This window comes from Microtus ochrogaster, assembly GCF_000317375.1.
Source record: "Microtus ochrogaster isolate Prairie Vole_2 chromosome 6 unlocalized genomic scaffold, MicOch1.0 chr6_random_2, whole genome shotgun sequence".
Classification (NCBI taxonomy): Eukaryota; Metazoa; Chordata; class Mammalia; order Rodentia; family Cricetidae; genus Microtus; species Microtus ochrogaster.
Window position 1 is genome coordinate 2262816 of NW_004949095.1, and position 15083 is coordinate 2277898.

Below are 15083 nucleotides of genomic sequence, written 5' to 3' on the forward strand. Positions count from 1 at the left end.
CTAGACCAGGCTGGCGTTGAACTCACAGAGATCCGCCTGCCTCTGCCTCCCGAGTGCTGGGATTAAAGGCGTGCGCCACCACCGCCGGGCTTCTCTTCCATCTCTTGTATTCTTCTGTTCATGCTTGCATTTGAGGTTTCTGATCTTTTTTCTCATGATTTCTGTTTCTATAATTACTTTGGCTTGTGTTTTCTTTATTGTTTCTATTTCAGTTTTCAAGTCCTGAATAGTTTCTTTTATATGTGTATGAGGAATTTATAATGCATCTATAACATAATATATACTTACTAGAATTTAGGCTTTACATAATAGTGAGTCAGGTTTGGTGACACATGTTGGTAATCCTAGCTATTGCACAGGCTGAAGCAGAAAGAGAGCAAGCTCAGGACCTCATTGGGTTATCGTGAGTTCCAACCCAGTCTGGCCAATTTAGCATGGCCCTGTCTGAAAAACTGAAAGAAAGCTGGGGTGTAGCTCAGCAGAAGAGCATTCACCTGATAGAGGGAAGCTCTGGGTTCAGTTTCTAGGACTAGAAAGAGAGAATTCCAAACTGCATACAGTAGATGATGATATGATTTACTGGAAATTAATGTACACATAAAGAAATATTAGAAGAGAATATCTACATAAAGTTTTTTCAAGATAAAAATTTACAAGTTGAATTTTTTTCTTCTTCATTTGTTTTGTTTGTTTTGGTTTTGGTTTTTCGAGACAGGGTTTCTCTGTAGGTAAGGAGCTTGTCCTGGAACTCTCTCTGTAGACCAGGCTGGCCTGAAACTCACAGAGATTCACCTGCCTCTGCCTCCCAAGTGCTGAGATTAAAGGCATGCACCACCACTGCTGAACATAGTAGATTTTTTTTTTTAGAATATAGTTTTAGTTTCCAAATTCTGTATTTGAAGTTAATTATATCAGGGCATAATTGCACATATCAATAATTTTAGCAATTGAAAGGCCTGGCAGGAAGATTGGGAGTTCAAAGCCAGCTGGTTTATACAACAAGACCCTATCTTTAAAAACATAAATAAATAAATAAATAAATAAATAAATAAATAAATAAATAAATAGGCTGGGTATGGTGGTGTATTTACCACTCCAGTTGGTGGTGGGACCTAGAAGGGTGGAGCCAATAAATGAGGTGGGCTGACGTATCACACAATGGCCAGCCTTATTTAGAGCCTCAGACAATGCTTTGAGGGTTAAGCAGAGTCACATGACAGTCACAAGGACAAGTCACACATGGCAAGACATGTTTTTCCATAGAGGCATATACACAAGTAACAATAGCCAGCTCTAAGAATAATCTGAAGTGAACGCTCTCCTGTCCGCTACACCTGAGGGGCATGAAAGCCAAGGACAAGTCCATATTTTGGAAGAAACTGAAGGGACAAAACTCTTGTCTGTTTTCTTAGAGTTTTCTCTCAAATACTCAGAAATCTCATATGAACATGTCTCCATTATTGGACAGTGTTCCAACAGTGGTGCATATCTTTAATCCCAGAACTCAGGAAACAAAAGTTGGCGGATCTCTGTGAGTTCAAAGCCAGGCTGATCTACCCAGAAAGTTTCAGGTCAGCTAATACTGCAGAGTGAGATACTGTTGGCAGAGGCTGCTCATTAGTTCCTGGATGCCCAGACCCAAAATAATCACACAGAAACTATATTATTTGCAATACTCTTTGGCCAATAGCTTAAGCATATTTCTAGCTTGCTCTTGGATCTTAAATTAACCCATCTCTATTACTTTATATTTTATTACAAGGTTTGTAGCCTACCGGCAAGGTTCTAACTAATAGCTTGCCTCTTTCTCCTCTGGTGGCTACACAGCATCTCTCACTCTGCCTACTTTCTCCCAACATTCAGTTTAGTTTTCCTGCCTAGCTCTATTCTGCCCTAATATAGGCCAAAGCAGCTTCTTTATTCACTAACTAATGATATTCACAGCATACAGAGGAGAATCCCATGTCAAGTTACTATTTCAATAAATAAATAAACAAATGGATAAATAAATGTCATTGCTTTTTATGATAAGTAATGAAGTTCCTTCTCTATCCTTAATGCAAAGCATTAGTACTTTTTCTTTGTAACTCTAGAATTGTCAATTTATAAACGTGATCATTTCCCCACAATTAGAAGATTATTCTGAGCTAAAGAGAACAAGGCAGGGCTGTAGATGGTTCAGTAGGAGAGGGCGCTGACAACCTGGGTTTGTTCCCCAGAACACACAGGGTTATTGGAGAGAAACAACAGCCACAAGTTGTCCTTGACACATATGCTTTCATGCATGTGCACACACACACACACACACACACACACACACACACACACACACAATCAACTAAATAAATGTTTAAAAAAATGTAGAACTAGGCACAGTGGCACACGTCTTGATCTCAACATGAGACAGGATCTCAAGTTCCAGGATAGCCTGGGCTACTTAAGGAGACTTTGATTTAAAAAGAGAGGAAAAAAGATGACTGTTGCGGGAGGTCCTTCTGCTCCTCCAGCCAATAGCCGCTGAGATACCAGCCCATTGGGGCGTGGTCTCTCTCCCTTTAAAAAAGCGGCTACTTCCCTTCTTGCTCTCTTTGCTTCCTGCTCCGGTTCCGGCGACTAGACTTCTTCCTGATTGCGCAGAGGGATGTTGTCTGGGACTGTGATCTGTAAGTTTTCTCCCCTTTAAATAAATACCACCCTATTAATCATAATTCCAAACTGGTGTGGCATTGTTTGTGACTTACGCCTTCAGATGACAACAGAGAACAGGAAGGAGGAGAGTGGGGGAGGAGAAGAAGGTGAGGTGGTGGTCACAGCAGCAGCAGAGGGTGGTTGATCCATAAGAAAGCACAGGGTCCAGTGTCCCTTGCCTTTTGTCTAAGGCTTGACCTTGGACCATTCACCTAATCTCAATGCTCAAGGTAATATAGAAAATGACTTCTGGCCTGTGATCCATACCCAGCCCTGATAGAGGAATAATCATTTGTGATTATGAAGAAAATGTCATCCTTGATTTAGTGACAGGATGGTACTGGTCACCAGATGAACACATACTATGTAGGTAAGTCTTTTGGAGAACATGATGTGTCCAGGAAGTGTATTCAGGTGGCACACTGCTTTCCTTTTCCTTTCCAGGTAAAGAACTTGTCTTCAGACACACTTCTCCAGCAGCACGATGATCTGAATCTGGCTTTGGACAATTGCTACAGTGGAGATATAGTAGTGATTTTCCCAGGAGAGTATCAAGCTTCAAATCTTGCTTTGCTGACTGATGACATCACTATACAGGGTTAGTAGGCAAGCCCTTGCAGTTTTTCTTACAGCAACATAGACTTGCCAGACTGTACTGGTAAGCATATTTAATCAAGAAACCAGGAACCAGAACAGCTTGTCCTTCTCAAAAATCCCTATGCGCCTTTTACAGCAAAGACCATATATTGCTTATGCTGATCTCAAATTTTTGGGATCAAGTGGCCTTTCCCGAATAAGCTTTGTGAGTGACAGGAACTACTTGGTACACCATGATGCCCAGTGGTTCATCATATTTTCCTTTTTGGTAGTGCTTGGAATTGAACCAAGGGCTTTGTGCCTGCTCAGGCAAGCCCTCTACCAGTGTGCTATCACTCCAGCCAATAGGCATCGCATTATTTTATACTCCTCTGTATATTTGTACCTAAATTTGTGTCCTGTTAACTTTGAAAGAGGAGTATTCCCAGTGTCTGGTGAAAAGAAAATAACGAATTTACATTCTTCCTATGAGTTTTGAAAATTCAAGCAAATCTTCACTATAACAGTATTTTACCAAACAATGTGGGTAATAAGAATTGCATAAGTACTTTAAAACTCAAAGAAATGCAAATAAAAACAACTTTGAGATTCCATCTTACACCTGTAAGAATGGCCAAGGTCAAAAACACTGATGACAATTTATGCTGGAGAGGTTGTGGGGTAAAGGGAACACTCCTGCATTGCTGGTAGGAATGCAAGCTGGTATAGCTCCTTTGGATGTCAATGTGGCGATTTCTCAGAAAATTAGGAAACAGCCTTCCTCAAGGTCCAGTAATACCAATTTTGGGTATATATCCAAAGGATGCTCAATCATACCACAAGGACATGTGCTCAACTATGTTCATAGCAGCTTTGTTTGTTATAACCAGAACCTGGAAACAACCTAAATGCCCCTCAACCAAAGATTGGAAAGGAAAATGTGGTACATTTACACAGTGGAGATGTAGCTTTCTTGATGTTAAATTTTGGACAACTGCTTTGGTTAGAGCAAAATTATTGGTATGAATAATCTGATTCTCTGTCTCGTGTGTGTGTGTGTGTGTGTGTGTGTGTGTGTGTGTGTGTATGCAACTTTTATTGTTAGATGCTCTCTCTTGTTTTTTTGTTGGTTGGTTGGTTGGTTGGGGTTTTTTTTGTTTTGGTTTGGGTTTTCTCTGTGACTTTGGATCCTATCCTGGAACTAGCTCTTGCAGACCAGGCTGGCCTCGAACTCACAGAGATCCACCTGCCTCTGCCTCCTGAGTACTGGGTTTAAAAATGTGCTCTACCACCACTGCCCATGGGTTCCCTTCCTCCATGAGAGTTCTAGGGATAGAACTGTGGTCAACAGGCCAGACAGCAAAGTACTTTTACCTGCTGAGCCATTGTTATGGTCATTAATTATGGTTTTGAAAGCAAGTTAGATATAGTGCATTTTGTGTTTTAGACATTTGTACACAGTTACTGATTACATGAGAATGTGTAAGATTTAGAAGCTGGGTGTCTACCTCATGCCCATAATCCCAACACTAGGAAGTTAAGGCATGAGCTTAAAGCCAGCCTGGGCTACATTGTGAGTTCCAGGACAGCTTGGGTTAAAAGTGAAACTTTGAAATTTTGTAATTGTTGTTATTATAACTAGTAAGATGATTATATTGAATAAATATTGTAAGTGTAGTTAGACTGGTTATAAATATAGATTTCAATATCAAGTCACCAACTTAATATTATTTTATAGGCGTGGGCAGGGAGATGGCTCAGAGGATAAAGGACTCACTATGCAAGCAAGAGGGTCCTGAGGTCCCCTGTGCCCACACAACTAGGGGTGGCAGGGGGGTATGTCTGTGACCCTGGAGCTAGGGAAGTGGAGTCGGCTATACCCTGGAGACTTACTGGCCAGATAGTCTAATTGAAACTGTGAACTCCATGTATAACAATAGACCTTCTCTCAGACAATGAGGTAGAGAATAGTGGGGGAAGATACTTAGCCTCCACATGCACAGAGCACAGCTACATACATTCACTCATATGTGAATTCACAAGATCCCTTTATAGATAGCCATTTAAGAGTGAATATTTGTATATATGTGTTGTATTATATATGTGTGTCTATATATAAAACTAGATAAAAATAACAGAAATAACATATTATTGAATCACTAAAGAACTTTAAATTATTGGGTTACAATTTGTTTTTGTCTCTGCATCAGGAGTTGGAAAGAGAGAAGAAATTATGATTACTTCTGAACCTTCACATGACAGTTTTGTGGTATCCAAAGCAGATAATGTAAAATTAATGCAGCTCTCCTTGATACAACAAGGGACAGTTGATGGCATTGTGGTAGTAGAGTCTGGTCACTTGACTCTGGAAAACTGCCTGTTAAAGTGTGAAGGAACAGGAGTGTGCGTTCTTACAGGGGCTTCGTTGACAATCACAGACAGTGAAATCACTGGCGCCCAGGTATTCCCTTCTAGAAACAGTATAGCTTTATATGGCTGTGTGTGATAACTGGGAGTGATCATAACTTAAAAACAAAATATAACAGTGGTGTGCATATTTGGGCATGTGAGTGTGCATATGCACGTCTCGTGGAACATGTGTAGAGGTCAGAGACAGCCTTGGGTATGAGTCCTTGCCTTCTACCTTGTTTGAAACAGGGTGTCTATAATTAAAATTGTCTTGTTTTTATTATTTGTGTGTGTGTGTGTGTGTGTGTGTGTGTGTGTGTGTGTTTGTGCAAGCTCAGGCTTTGTGTGCTTTGTTTTCAAGTACATGCACATATTAGTTTTCAGTTATTGCTTCCATGGGCTCTGAGTGCTGTTCACTGCTGCTGTACCCACCAAACTAGTTGACATCTGAGCATCTAGGGCAGTGGTTCTCAACCTGTGGGTCACAACCCCGAGAGGGTCACATTATCAGATCTTTATTTACATTATGATTCATAACAGTAGCCAAATTACAGTTACAAAGTAGCAATGAAATACTTTTATGTTTGGGGGTCATCACAATGTCTGAAAGTGTTATAGGGTTGCAGCATTAGGGAGGTTGAGAACCAGTGATCTAGACCTCCTCTCTGCCTCCAGTATCACCACAGAAGCACTGGACTAGACAGCACATTCTCATGCCCAGCTTTTCCACTCATTCTTATGGTTTAGATTCAGGTTCTCATGCCTACACAAGTGTTTTTCCAACCAGTCCCCAAAAGACTGTTTTTATCTTTCCACACAACTAGATTAACTCATCTCAGTAAGCGGGAGACACAGGGCTAGAAAGCTACCTCATGGCTAAGAGTGCACTGTTCTGTCTCCCAGAAGACGTGTCAGCTCTTCTACAGAACCCACACAGGGAGCTCACAGGCGGTTTGGCGCCTTCTGTCTTCTGTGAGCACCTTCAGTAGCATACGTGTGTGTGTGTGTCCACACATAAACAAGCATGTGTATAACTAAAAATAATGTCAGGCATGGTGGCATACACTTGCAATTCTTGCTGTCAGGTGGAAACATTTTGTAACTTGCATTGTTTGCTTTGAATTTCAGGGTGCTGGTGTTGAACTATATCCTGGGAGCATAGCCATTTTGGAAGGGAATGAGATTCATCACTGTAATAACCTCAGAACCAGTGACAGTTCCAAAAGCACCTTAGGTGGTGTTAACATGAAGGTATTGTCTTAGCACTTTATTTTTGTTTTGAGGCCAGGTCTCACTATGTAGCCTTTCTAGTCTGGAACTCTATGTAGATCAGGTTAGCCTTAAACTCACAAAGACTTACCTGCCTCTGCTTCCTGAGTGCTGGGGTTAAAGGTGTGCCTTAGTTCATACTGGAGAACTGTTCTAACAGTTTTAGATAGTCAGGTCTTAGTTCCCTTTGCTGTGGCTGTGAAAAACACTCTGACAAAAGCAATTCAAGAGAGGAAGAAGTGTTTATTTAGTTCATGGTTCAAGGACACAGTGTAGGGGGGGGGGGAAAGCTGCTGCAGGGTCAAAACAGTAAGAGCCAGAGGCAGCTGGTCATATTGCATCCACAATCATAAGTAGTTAAATGTGTATGTTTAGCTCAATTCCTCCTTTCTGTGGAGTCTAGTATTTAACCCCAAGGAATGGGACCACCTTTTAGGATAAGTCCTCCCATCTCTATCAACCCAAGCAGTATATCCCTCACCAGCACAGCCAGAGGCTAAAGAATCCCTCTGGTATGCCTGGAGGCTTAGTAATTCTCTCTAGTTAAAAATTAATTTCACAAATGTTAAAATAGTAGTAATCTTGTTTAAATGCTATTTCTATTTTTTTACATTAATTATAAACTGATTGGCCCATTACCTGAGGCTTCTTATTAACTCTTATAACTTACATTAGGCCATTATTCTTTTTTTTTTTTTTTTTTTTTTGGGACAGGGTTTCTCTGTGGTTTTTGGAGCCTGTCCTGGAACTAGCTCTGTAGACCAGGCTGGTCTCGAACTCACAGAGATCCGCCTGCCTCTGCCTCCCGAGTGCTGGAATTAAAGGCGTGCGCCACCACCGCCCGGCTAGGCCATTATTCTTATCTGTGTTAGCCACATAGCTCAGTATCTTTTTCAGTGGCGTAGTCACACCTTGCTTCTTCTGTATCTGGACAGGACTGCAGAGGGAGCTTCCCTCTTCCCAGAATTCTCCTGTTCTCATTGACCCACCTCTACTTCCTGTCTGGTTGTCCCACCTATACTTGCTGCCTGGCTACTGGCCAATCAATGTTTGTTTAAAACATAATTGACAGAATATAGACAATTGTCCTGCACCACTTCTCCCTCTTTTTTTTTTTTAAATAAGAACATCCATAATCCATTTTTTGGGAATGTGGGCATAGTTTTCCAGGCTACTTCCTGCTGGTTGGGAGTGCTGATAGTCTTATGGGGACCTAAAGAAAATTTAGAATTGTGATCAAGTCCTGACTGGAGTATCCTGTGGTCTCAGGCGGCAGTCTTGAACCTGTTCTGGATGTAGAACTCTGACATCTGGGTCATCTATTCCTACCAGAGATTTCTTAGGGGGTCTTCCTTGATCAAACCTGATTTTTCTTAACTCAGGATGAATCTACAGCCTCTCATTTCCTGTGGAAACAAAAGTAAAATCTCTTCTCCAAAGTAACATATCTTTTGACTTTAATTGTGAAGTCAAGGTGTTTTCAAAATACCTATCTTGGATTAATTCAGCAGCATTTATAAGCAAATATCTTTAAGCAGGTGTTGCTCCTTCCTCAGCATTCAAACAATTCAAAGAGAGCATAATAACATACAGTATCAAGATTCTCTGTGTATTTTTCATCTTTACATGGCTTTATTTTATCTCTATTTCTTCTTTTTTGATTTATTATGTATACAGTGTTCTGACTGTATATGTTGGCAAACCAGAAGAGGGCACAAATGGTTGTGAGTCACCATGTGGTTTCTGGGAATTGAACTCAGGACCTTTGGAAGAGTAGTCAGTGAGTGCTCTTAAGCTCTGAGCCATCATCTCTGCAGCCCTATTTCTTTTTACTTTTACTTTTAGAGACAGGTTCTTTGTATATCTTTGGCTGTCCTGGAACTCCCTCTGTAGACCAGGCTGTCTTTGAACTCACAGAGATCCACCTGCCTCTTCCTCCCAAATGCCGGGATCACCACGCCTTGAACTCACAGAGGTCTGTTTGCCTCTGTCTTCCAAGTGTTGGGATTAAAGGTGAGTGCCACCACATCCAATTACTCTCCTTTTAAATTTTTTCTTTTCTCTCCCAAGCCTGAATATATTTTTTTAAATTTATTTATTATGTATACAACTTTCTGCCTCCACATGCCAGAGGAGGGCCCCAGATCTCTTTACAGAGGGTTTGGAGCCACCATGTGGTTGCTGGAAATTGAACTCAGGACCTCCGGAAGAGCAGAGAGTGCTCTTAACTTCTGAGCCATCTCTCCAGCCCCCTGAATATATTTTTAACACACTGTAAAACATTTAGAGGTTTTCTTCGACTTTGAATCTTTCTTTTACAGTATATCTCTCTTTTTCAGACCACGAGTCTTTAATTTGCTAAGCAATATGGCTAGAATTAAAGCCGTGGCTTTGACGGCTGGATCCAGCCCATTCCTTAGCTTTCTGAGATTCCAGCCTCATGGTGGAGGTTCTGGCCAGAGCATTGTAGTCACATCTTGCTTCTTCTGTTGTCTGGACAGGACTGCCGCTATTTCTATTTTAAAAAGAATCATACAAATAATAAAATAAATGATAGGTGATAGGACTCAGACCTGTCCCGGCCCCCACAGTGGAAACTTCACTCTGTGGTTATGCATACATACTAGTGAGCACTCCCACTGAGTTTGTCCCCATCATATTTTGAGACAGTTGGCCTGGTCATCTATAGCCTAATCAGATCTTAAATTATAGTCCTCCTGAATCAGCCTTCTGAGTAACTGAGGTCACAGGCCAGTAGGCCCAGCATAAAGTAATTTTGAATATGAGAAAGTAGGTGGACTTTGCTCTTATGTAATAAGAGTTTTCATTGGCAAGATTTGTAATACAGTTTTGAAAGTAAAGCAAATAAAGAATTGTGGGCAGGCCTGTAATCCTAGCACTTAGGAGGTAGAGCCAGGTAGGCCATGAGTTTAAAACCACCTTTAGCTACATAATGGGTTATAAATGAGATTGTGTCTCAACTATCCCACCACAAAGCAAATTAAGAGAATAATATGATAAACACTTTTGAGGTGAAATATAGTATGTATTCCTATAAATCCCAACACTCAAGAGGCTGAGGAGGGAGGACTAGTGTGAATTCCAGGCCTGCCTGAATAATATAACAGATAGATAGCAGGGTAGCCAAAGGTATATGAGGAGACCCTTTTTTGGAAAGAAAGGAGGGGAAGGAAGGAGAGGAAGGAGGGCTGGGGGTGGGGAAAACTAGGAGTGAGGACGGGAATAAAGGCTACTCTTGGCCAGGTGTGGTTACACACACCTTTAATCCCATTACTCTGGAGGCAAAGGCAGAGGCAGGTGGGTCTCTTAGTTGGGAGCCAACCTGGTCTACCAGTGAGTTCCAAATCAGCTGAGGCTACCTAGGAAGACTTTGTCTCAATAAAAGTCAGATTTGGGTTTTCAGAATATATTCTACAGCAGACCACCTCTCCCACCAATGCCCCTGCAGGCTTCCTTCCTTCCTTCCTTCCTTCCTTCCTTCCTTCCTTCCTTCCTTCCTTTCTCTTTCTTTCTTTCTTTTCTTTTCTTTTCTTTTCTTTTTTTTTTTTTTTTTTTTTTTTTTTTTTTTTTTGTTTTTCGAGACAGGGTTTCTCTGTGGCTTTGGAGCCTGTCCTGGAACTCGCTTCTGTAGACCAGGCTGCTCTCGAACTCACAGAGATCCGCCTGCCTCTGCCTCCTGAGTGCTGGGATTAAAGGCCTGCACCACCATCGCCTGGCCCCCTGCAGGTTTTCAACATCAGTCAGATAAGGAAGAATGGTACATGGAAGATCGATTTTGAAAAGCCTAATATATCTTAAAACACCTTAAATTTCATGACAATTGGTGTTTTGCTTGCATGTACGTCTGTGTAAGGGTGTCAAAAGCCCTGGAAATGTACATACAGACAGGGTGAGCTGCCATGTGGGTGCTGGAAATTGAACCTGGGTGCTCTGGAAGAGCAACCAGTGCTCTTAACCACTGAGCCACTTCTCAAGTTCCATTTTGTTGCTGTTGTTTCTGTTCTTAAATAATTCTCAGTTGTTCAGAAATATTAGCTTGTATCAGGACCACTCTTAACCACTCTTGCAGAGGTACACCCAGGTTACCAATTCAGTAGGTGTAGAGTGAAGCCTGAAAATTGGTCAGTTTCCAAAGGGAGGCTAAAATTGCTGGCCACTCCCTAAAACATAATCCCACTGCTTACAGTAACCATAGAACAGCACAGCACTGACATCGTGTGGTCGCTTGCTGAAACTGCAGCATCGTGCCAGAAAGCAGAGGCAGGATTGCAAAGAACAGCAAACAAAATTCAAAATCCCTGTAGATCTTTGAGCCTCACGCCTCAGTGAGACGATGTAAACTAGATCCCATCCAAGTCCCCTGTGTAATATGTTAACCTGAAACACATTCTGTATCTGCAAGAAATGAGTGAATATACTTCATTATCATTGTTCAGAGAAATGGAGGGCATTCCACTTAGGTGGCAGCCTGTCTTTATCAAGTCATGCTGTTACATTGACCTATTGTATTCTTCTGCAACACATTACCTAGAATCATTTCGTGCTTGATTATGCTGTAGATATTAACAGGCTGCATCCCCATCTAGAATTATATGTATCAGTTTGGATAAAAACTATAATACACATTTGTTTGGCACTAACTCTTGTAGCTTTAAAAACCCTGGTGACTTCAGAGTAAGTTCCTGTGTCGTCTTATTAGCTCTTGTTTTCTTTGTATCAGAATTACTGAATAGCTGACTTTCTCCAATAATTTAACAGGTTCTTCCAGCACCCAAACTGAAGATGACTAACAATCATATCTACAACAACAATGGCTATGGAGTGAGCATTCTTCAGCCATCGGAACAGTTCTTTATTGTAGCAGAAGCAGCTCTCAACAAAGGGGCTGCTTCAGGAGATAAAAAGGATGACAAAATCCTCTCCAAAGTCATGCAAACTCTGAATGTGGAAATGAACAACAACAGGATAGAAGCAAACCTAAAGGGGGATATTAGGATAGTCACTGGCTAAGGCATAGCTGTTCCTATTTTATAGTTCAGAAATGTAATAAATGATTTATCACAGAAATTGTAGTTTAAATTCAAAGATTAAAACATTTAAATGCTTTCACTGAATTATTCGTTTTAATGTATTTTCTAAGATACTGTAGCTTCATTAAGTTGAATTGTGCCATAGAATTTACTCTTAGCTACAAGTGTAGCTGAGGGGTTGGGGGTGTACTTCAGTAGGTAAAGTGCTGGCCTAACAGGCATAAAGCCCTGGGTTCTAGCACTAGCACCACAAACCTGCATGGTAGTGTGTGCCTATAATCCAAGTACTAGGGTTATGAAAATAGGACGATCAGGACAGTCAAGGTCAGCCAGTGCTACGGGAAGTGTTTGAGGCCAGCCTGGGCTACATTCCATTTTTCCTTTTCCAACCATTTTGGCTATATTAGGCTCACCTGAATAACCAAGAATGATCTCAGGGACCTTAATCTAAATCACATTGAACCTTGCATTTAAGAAAATATGTAGTGATAGTTCTGAGGACTAGGACTATTTGATGGACCATTATTTTGTCGATAATCTGTTGAATTATTTCAGATCGAGAAAAAACCAAGCTAATTAAAATACAGATCAAATTGCTTATTATTATTATAAAGGAGAAACTCACAAAATGAGAACGAGAAGTCCAAGCTCGGCAGTACAGAGCAGGAACCAGAGAGCATAAACCTTGGGCTGCCTGGTTTTTCTCCAGGTACCCAGAAAGCCCACGCCCTAAATTGGTCCTACCTCTTTAAGATAATTGGTTGACTAAGATTCCCCATCAACAATTTTTTTCTCAGTCACTGGGAGTCTAAATTTAGATGTTTGATGAACATTTGTGGTTTATTAAAGACCTAAGCATTATACATATACTAAGCATACATTCTACCATTTTGTCAACTTGAACCTCAATAAAGAAAATCTTTTTGCAAGGTAGCAAGCCTGTGGAGCATTTTGGCTAATGATTGGCTTAGGAGGGCCTAGCCCATTATGGATGATGTCACTCCCAGTCAGGGGGTCCCGGATGGTATAGGAAAACACTGAGCATGCCAGTAAGCAGCTTTCCTTCAGGACTTCTGCTTCAGTCCTTACTGACTTCCTTCATAACCCTTCAACCCCAAGTTGCTTTGAGCCAGTTTCCACAGCAACGGCAACCCCAATGCACCCCCAAATCCTTTGTAGATTCTAACTTAAGGATGACCTCATAATTCTCTCCAGTTGTTTGCATTGGCTTAAAGTTGTTTGAGACCTCATCCAGACTTTTAATGTGTTGGTGAGGGAACTCAATGGCTGGGTCCATTACCCATTCCAACTTTAGAGGTCCCCTACAAACATCTGACTTGTTTGGCTACCTGCCATCTGAACAGATCTGAAGGGAACCCTCTTGCACAGATCTTAAGTGCAGCTTCACTGGTAGCTTTCACACTCCCCATCCAGCCTACATTTCAAACACAACTTCCTGAAACTGGTGTTTAATACTTTCACTTTTTCCAGTAGTGTGGTAACTGCCAAAATACCATACATAAAAGTACAATGAGGAGCTAGGTGGTGGGATGCATTTTTGATCCCAGCATTCAAGAGGCAGAAATGGGCAGATCTCAGTTCAAGGCCAGCTTGATCTATGGAGAGTTCCAGGACTGTTTGAAAACCTTGTCTCAAAAGTGAGGCCATCCACTATTGAAACTGCTTGCTCTAATTGGTACTTCATTGAAAAAAAGATCACTGCTTTGGGCAACAGCCAACACATCAACTGTATGTAACCTCCAAATATGAAACAATCTTCAAAACACAGCAATACCAATTTTGGCTATATATCCAAAGGATGCTCAACCCTGCCACAAAGACATGTGCTCAACTGTGTTCCATAGAATCTTTGTCATAGCCAGAACCTGGAAACCTAAATGCCCCTCGACCGAAGAATGGGTAAGGAAAATGTGGTACATTTACACAATGGAGTACTAGACAGAAGAAAAAATAACATCTTGAATTTCCCAGACAAATGGAGCTAGAAAACATTGAGGTAACCCAGACCCAGAAAGACAATTATCATATGTACTCACTCACTCATAAGTGGTTTTTAAACACAAAGAAAACCAGCCCAGAAGTCACAATCCCAGAGAACCTAGACAACAATGAGACATATAGATCTAATCTACAAGGAAAGTAGAAAAAGACAAGATCTCCTGAGTAAATTGGGTGCACTGGGGACCTTGGGAGAAGGTTGAAGAGGGAAGTAGCAGGGAGGGGAGCAGAGAAAAACATAGCTCAAATAAAAAAAATCACTAAAATTTAAGGAAAAGTGGCATTAGCTGTACTATGGAGAAGAATGTATTGGGTGCAGGACCCAATACATTCAAAAAGATGTTTTATGAACAAGAACAGCAAGAACAGATGAGTTCTGACTAGCTCAAACATGCAAGTAAACAGCTAAACCCTGTGTCCATATGCATGGAAATGGCAAATCGGAGATGACAAATTATAACAGACTGAAGAATCTAAAAGCACCTATGCTGTGACAGGAAAATAGCTCATTGGGAAAACATGCCTTAATACCATAAAACCAGAGGATGCATAAAGATTTTCAAAAAGCGTGCCCAATCAATCCACCCAAGATGGTGGTTAGCAGTCCTTCAATTTGGACCCTGCTGTATTGTGTGATTTACCTCCAATATTGGAGCCTTCCTGGGGGACCTGAGAGACTTAGTAAGCATTAGGCCCTGGGTTAGATTTCCAGGATTCCTTTCCCCCCAGAACTCTAGTAGATAACTAGAAAAATGTAAGGTATTAAAAAGACACCTCTAGCTTTACATCCTTTGAGATGTTAGAAAAAAACTAAATTCTTCTCTACTCTTAAACACTAAGTAATGCATTGCAAAGCTCACCAACCTTTTTTTTTTATTGACTAGATAAAATATTTAAGGTTACTATAGCTTATACTACCCTACCCCCTCAAACCCCTCAAGAACTAATTTGAAAGCTGGAGAGATGGCTCAGAGGTTAAGAGCTCTGGCTGCTCTTCCAGAGGTCCTGAGTTCAATTCCCAGCAACCACATGGTGGCTCACAACCATCTGTACTGAGATCTGGCGCCCTCC

The 15083-nt window shown here is 41.1% G+C and overlaps 1 protein-coding gene across 1 annotated transcript in view; it reads left to right on the forward strand.

Moving 5' to 3' along the window:
* Shcbp1l (SHC binding and spindle associated 1 like) overlaps positions 1-12170 on the forward strand; it is a 28898-nt gene extending 16728 nt beyond the window's left edge. The window contains exons 7-10 of the mRNA XM_026787579.1: positions 3133-3286; positions 5475-5725; positions 6802-6924; positions 11722-12170. Of these exons, the coding sequence (XP_026643380.1) occupies positions 3133-3286; positions 5475-5725; positions 6802-6924; positions 11722-11973 (780 nt within the window). The 3' untranslated portion in view covers positions 11974-12170. The remainder of the gene's footprint in view (positions 1-3132; positions 3287-5474; positions 5726-6801; positions 6925-11721) is intronic.
* Positions 12171-15083: the final 2913 nt, after the last annotated feature.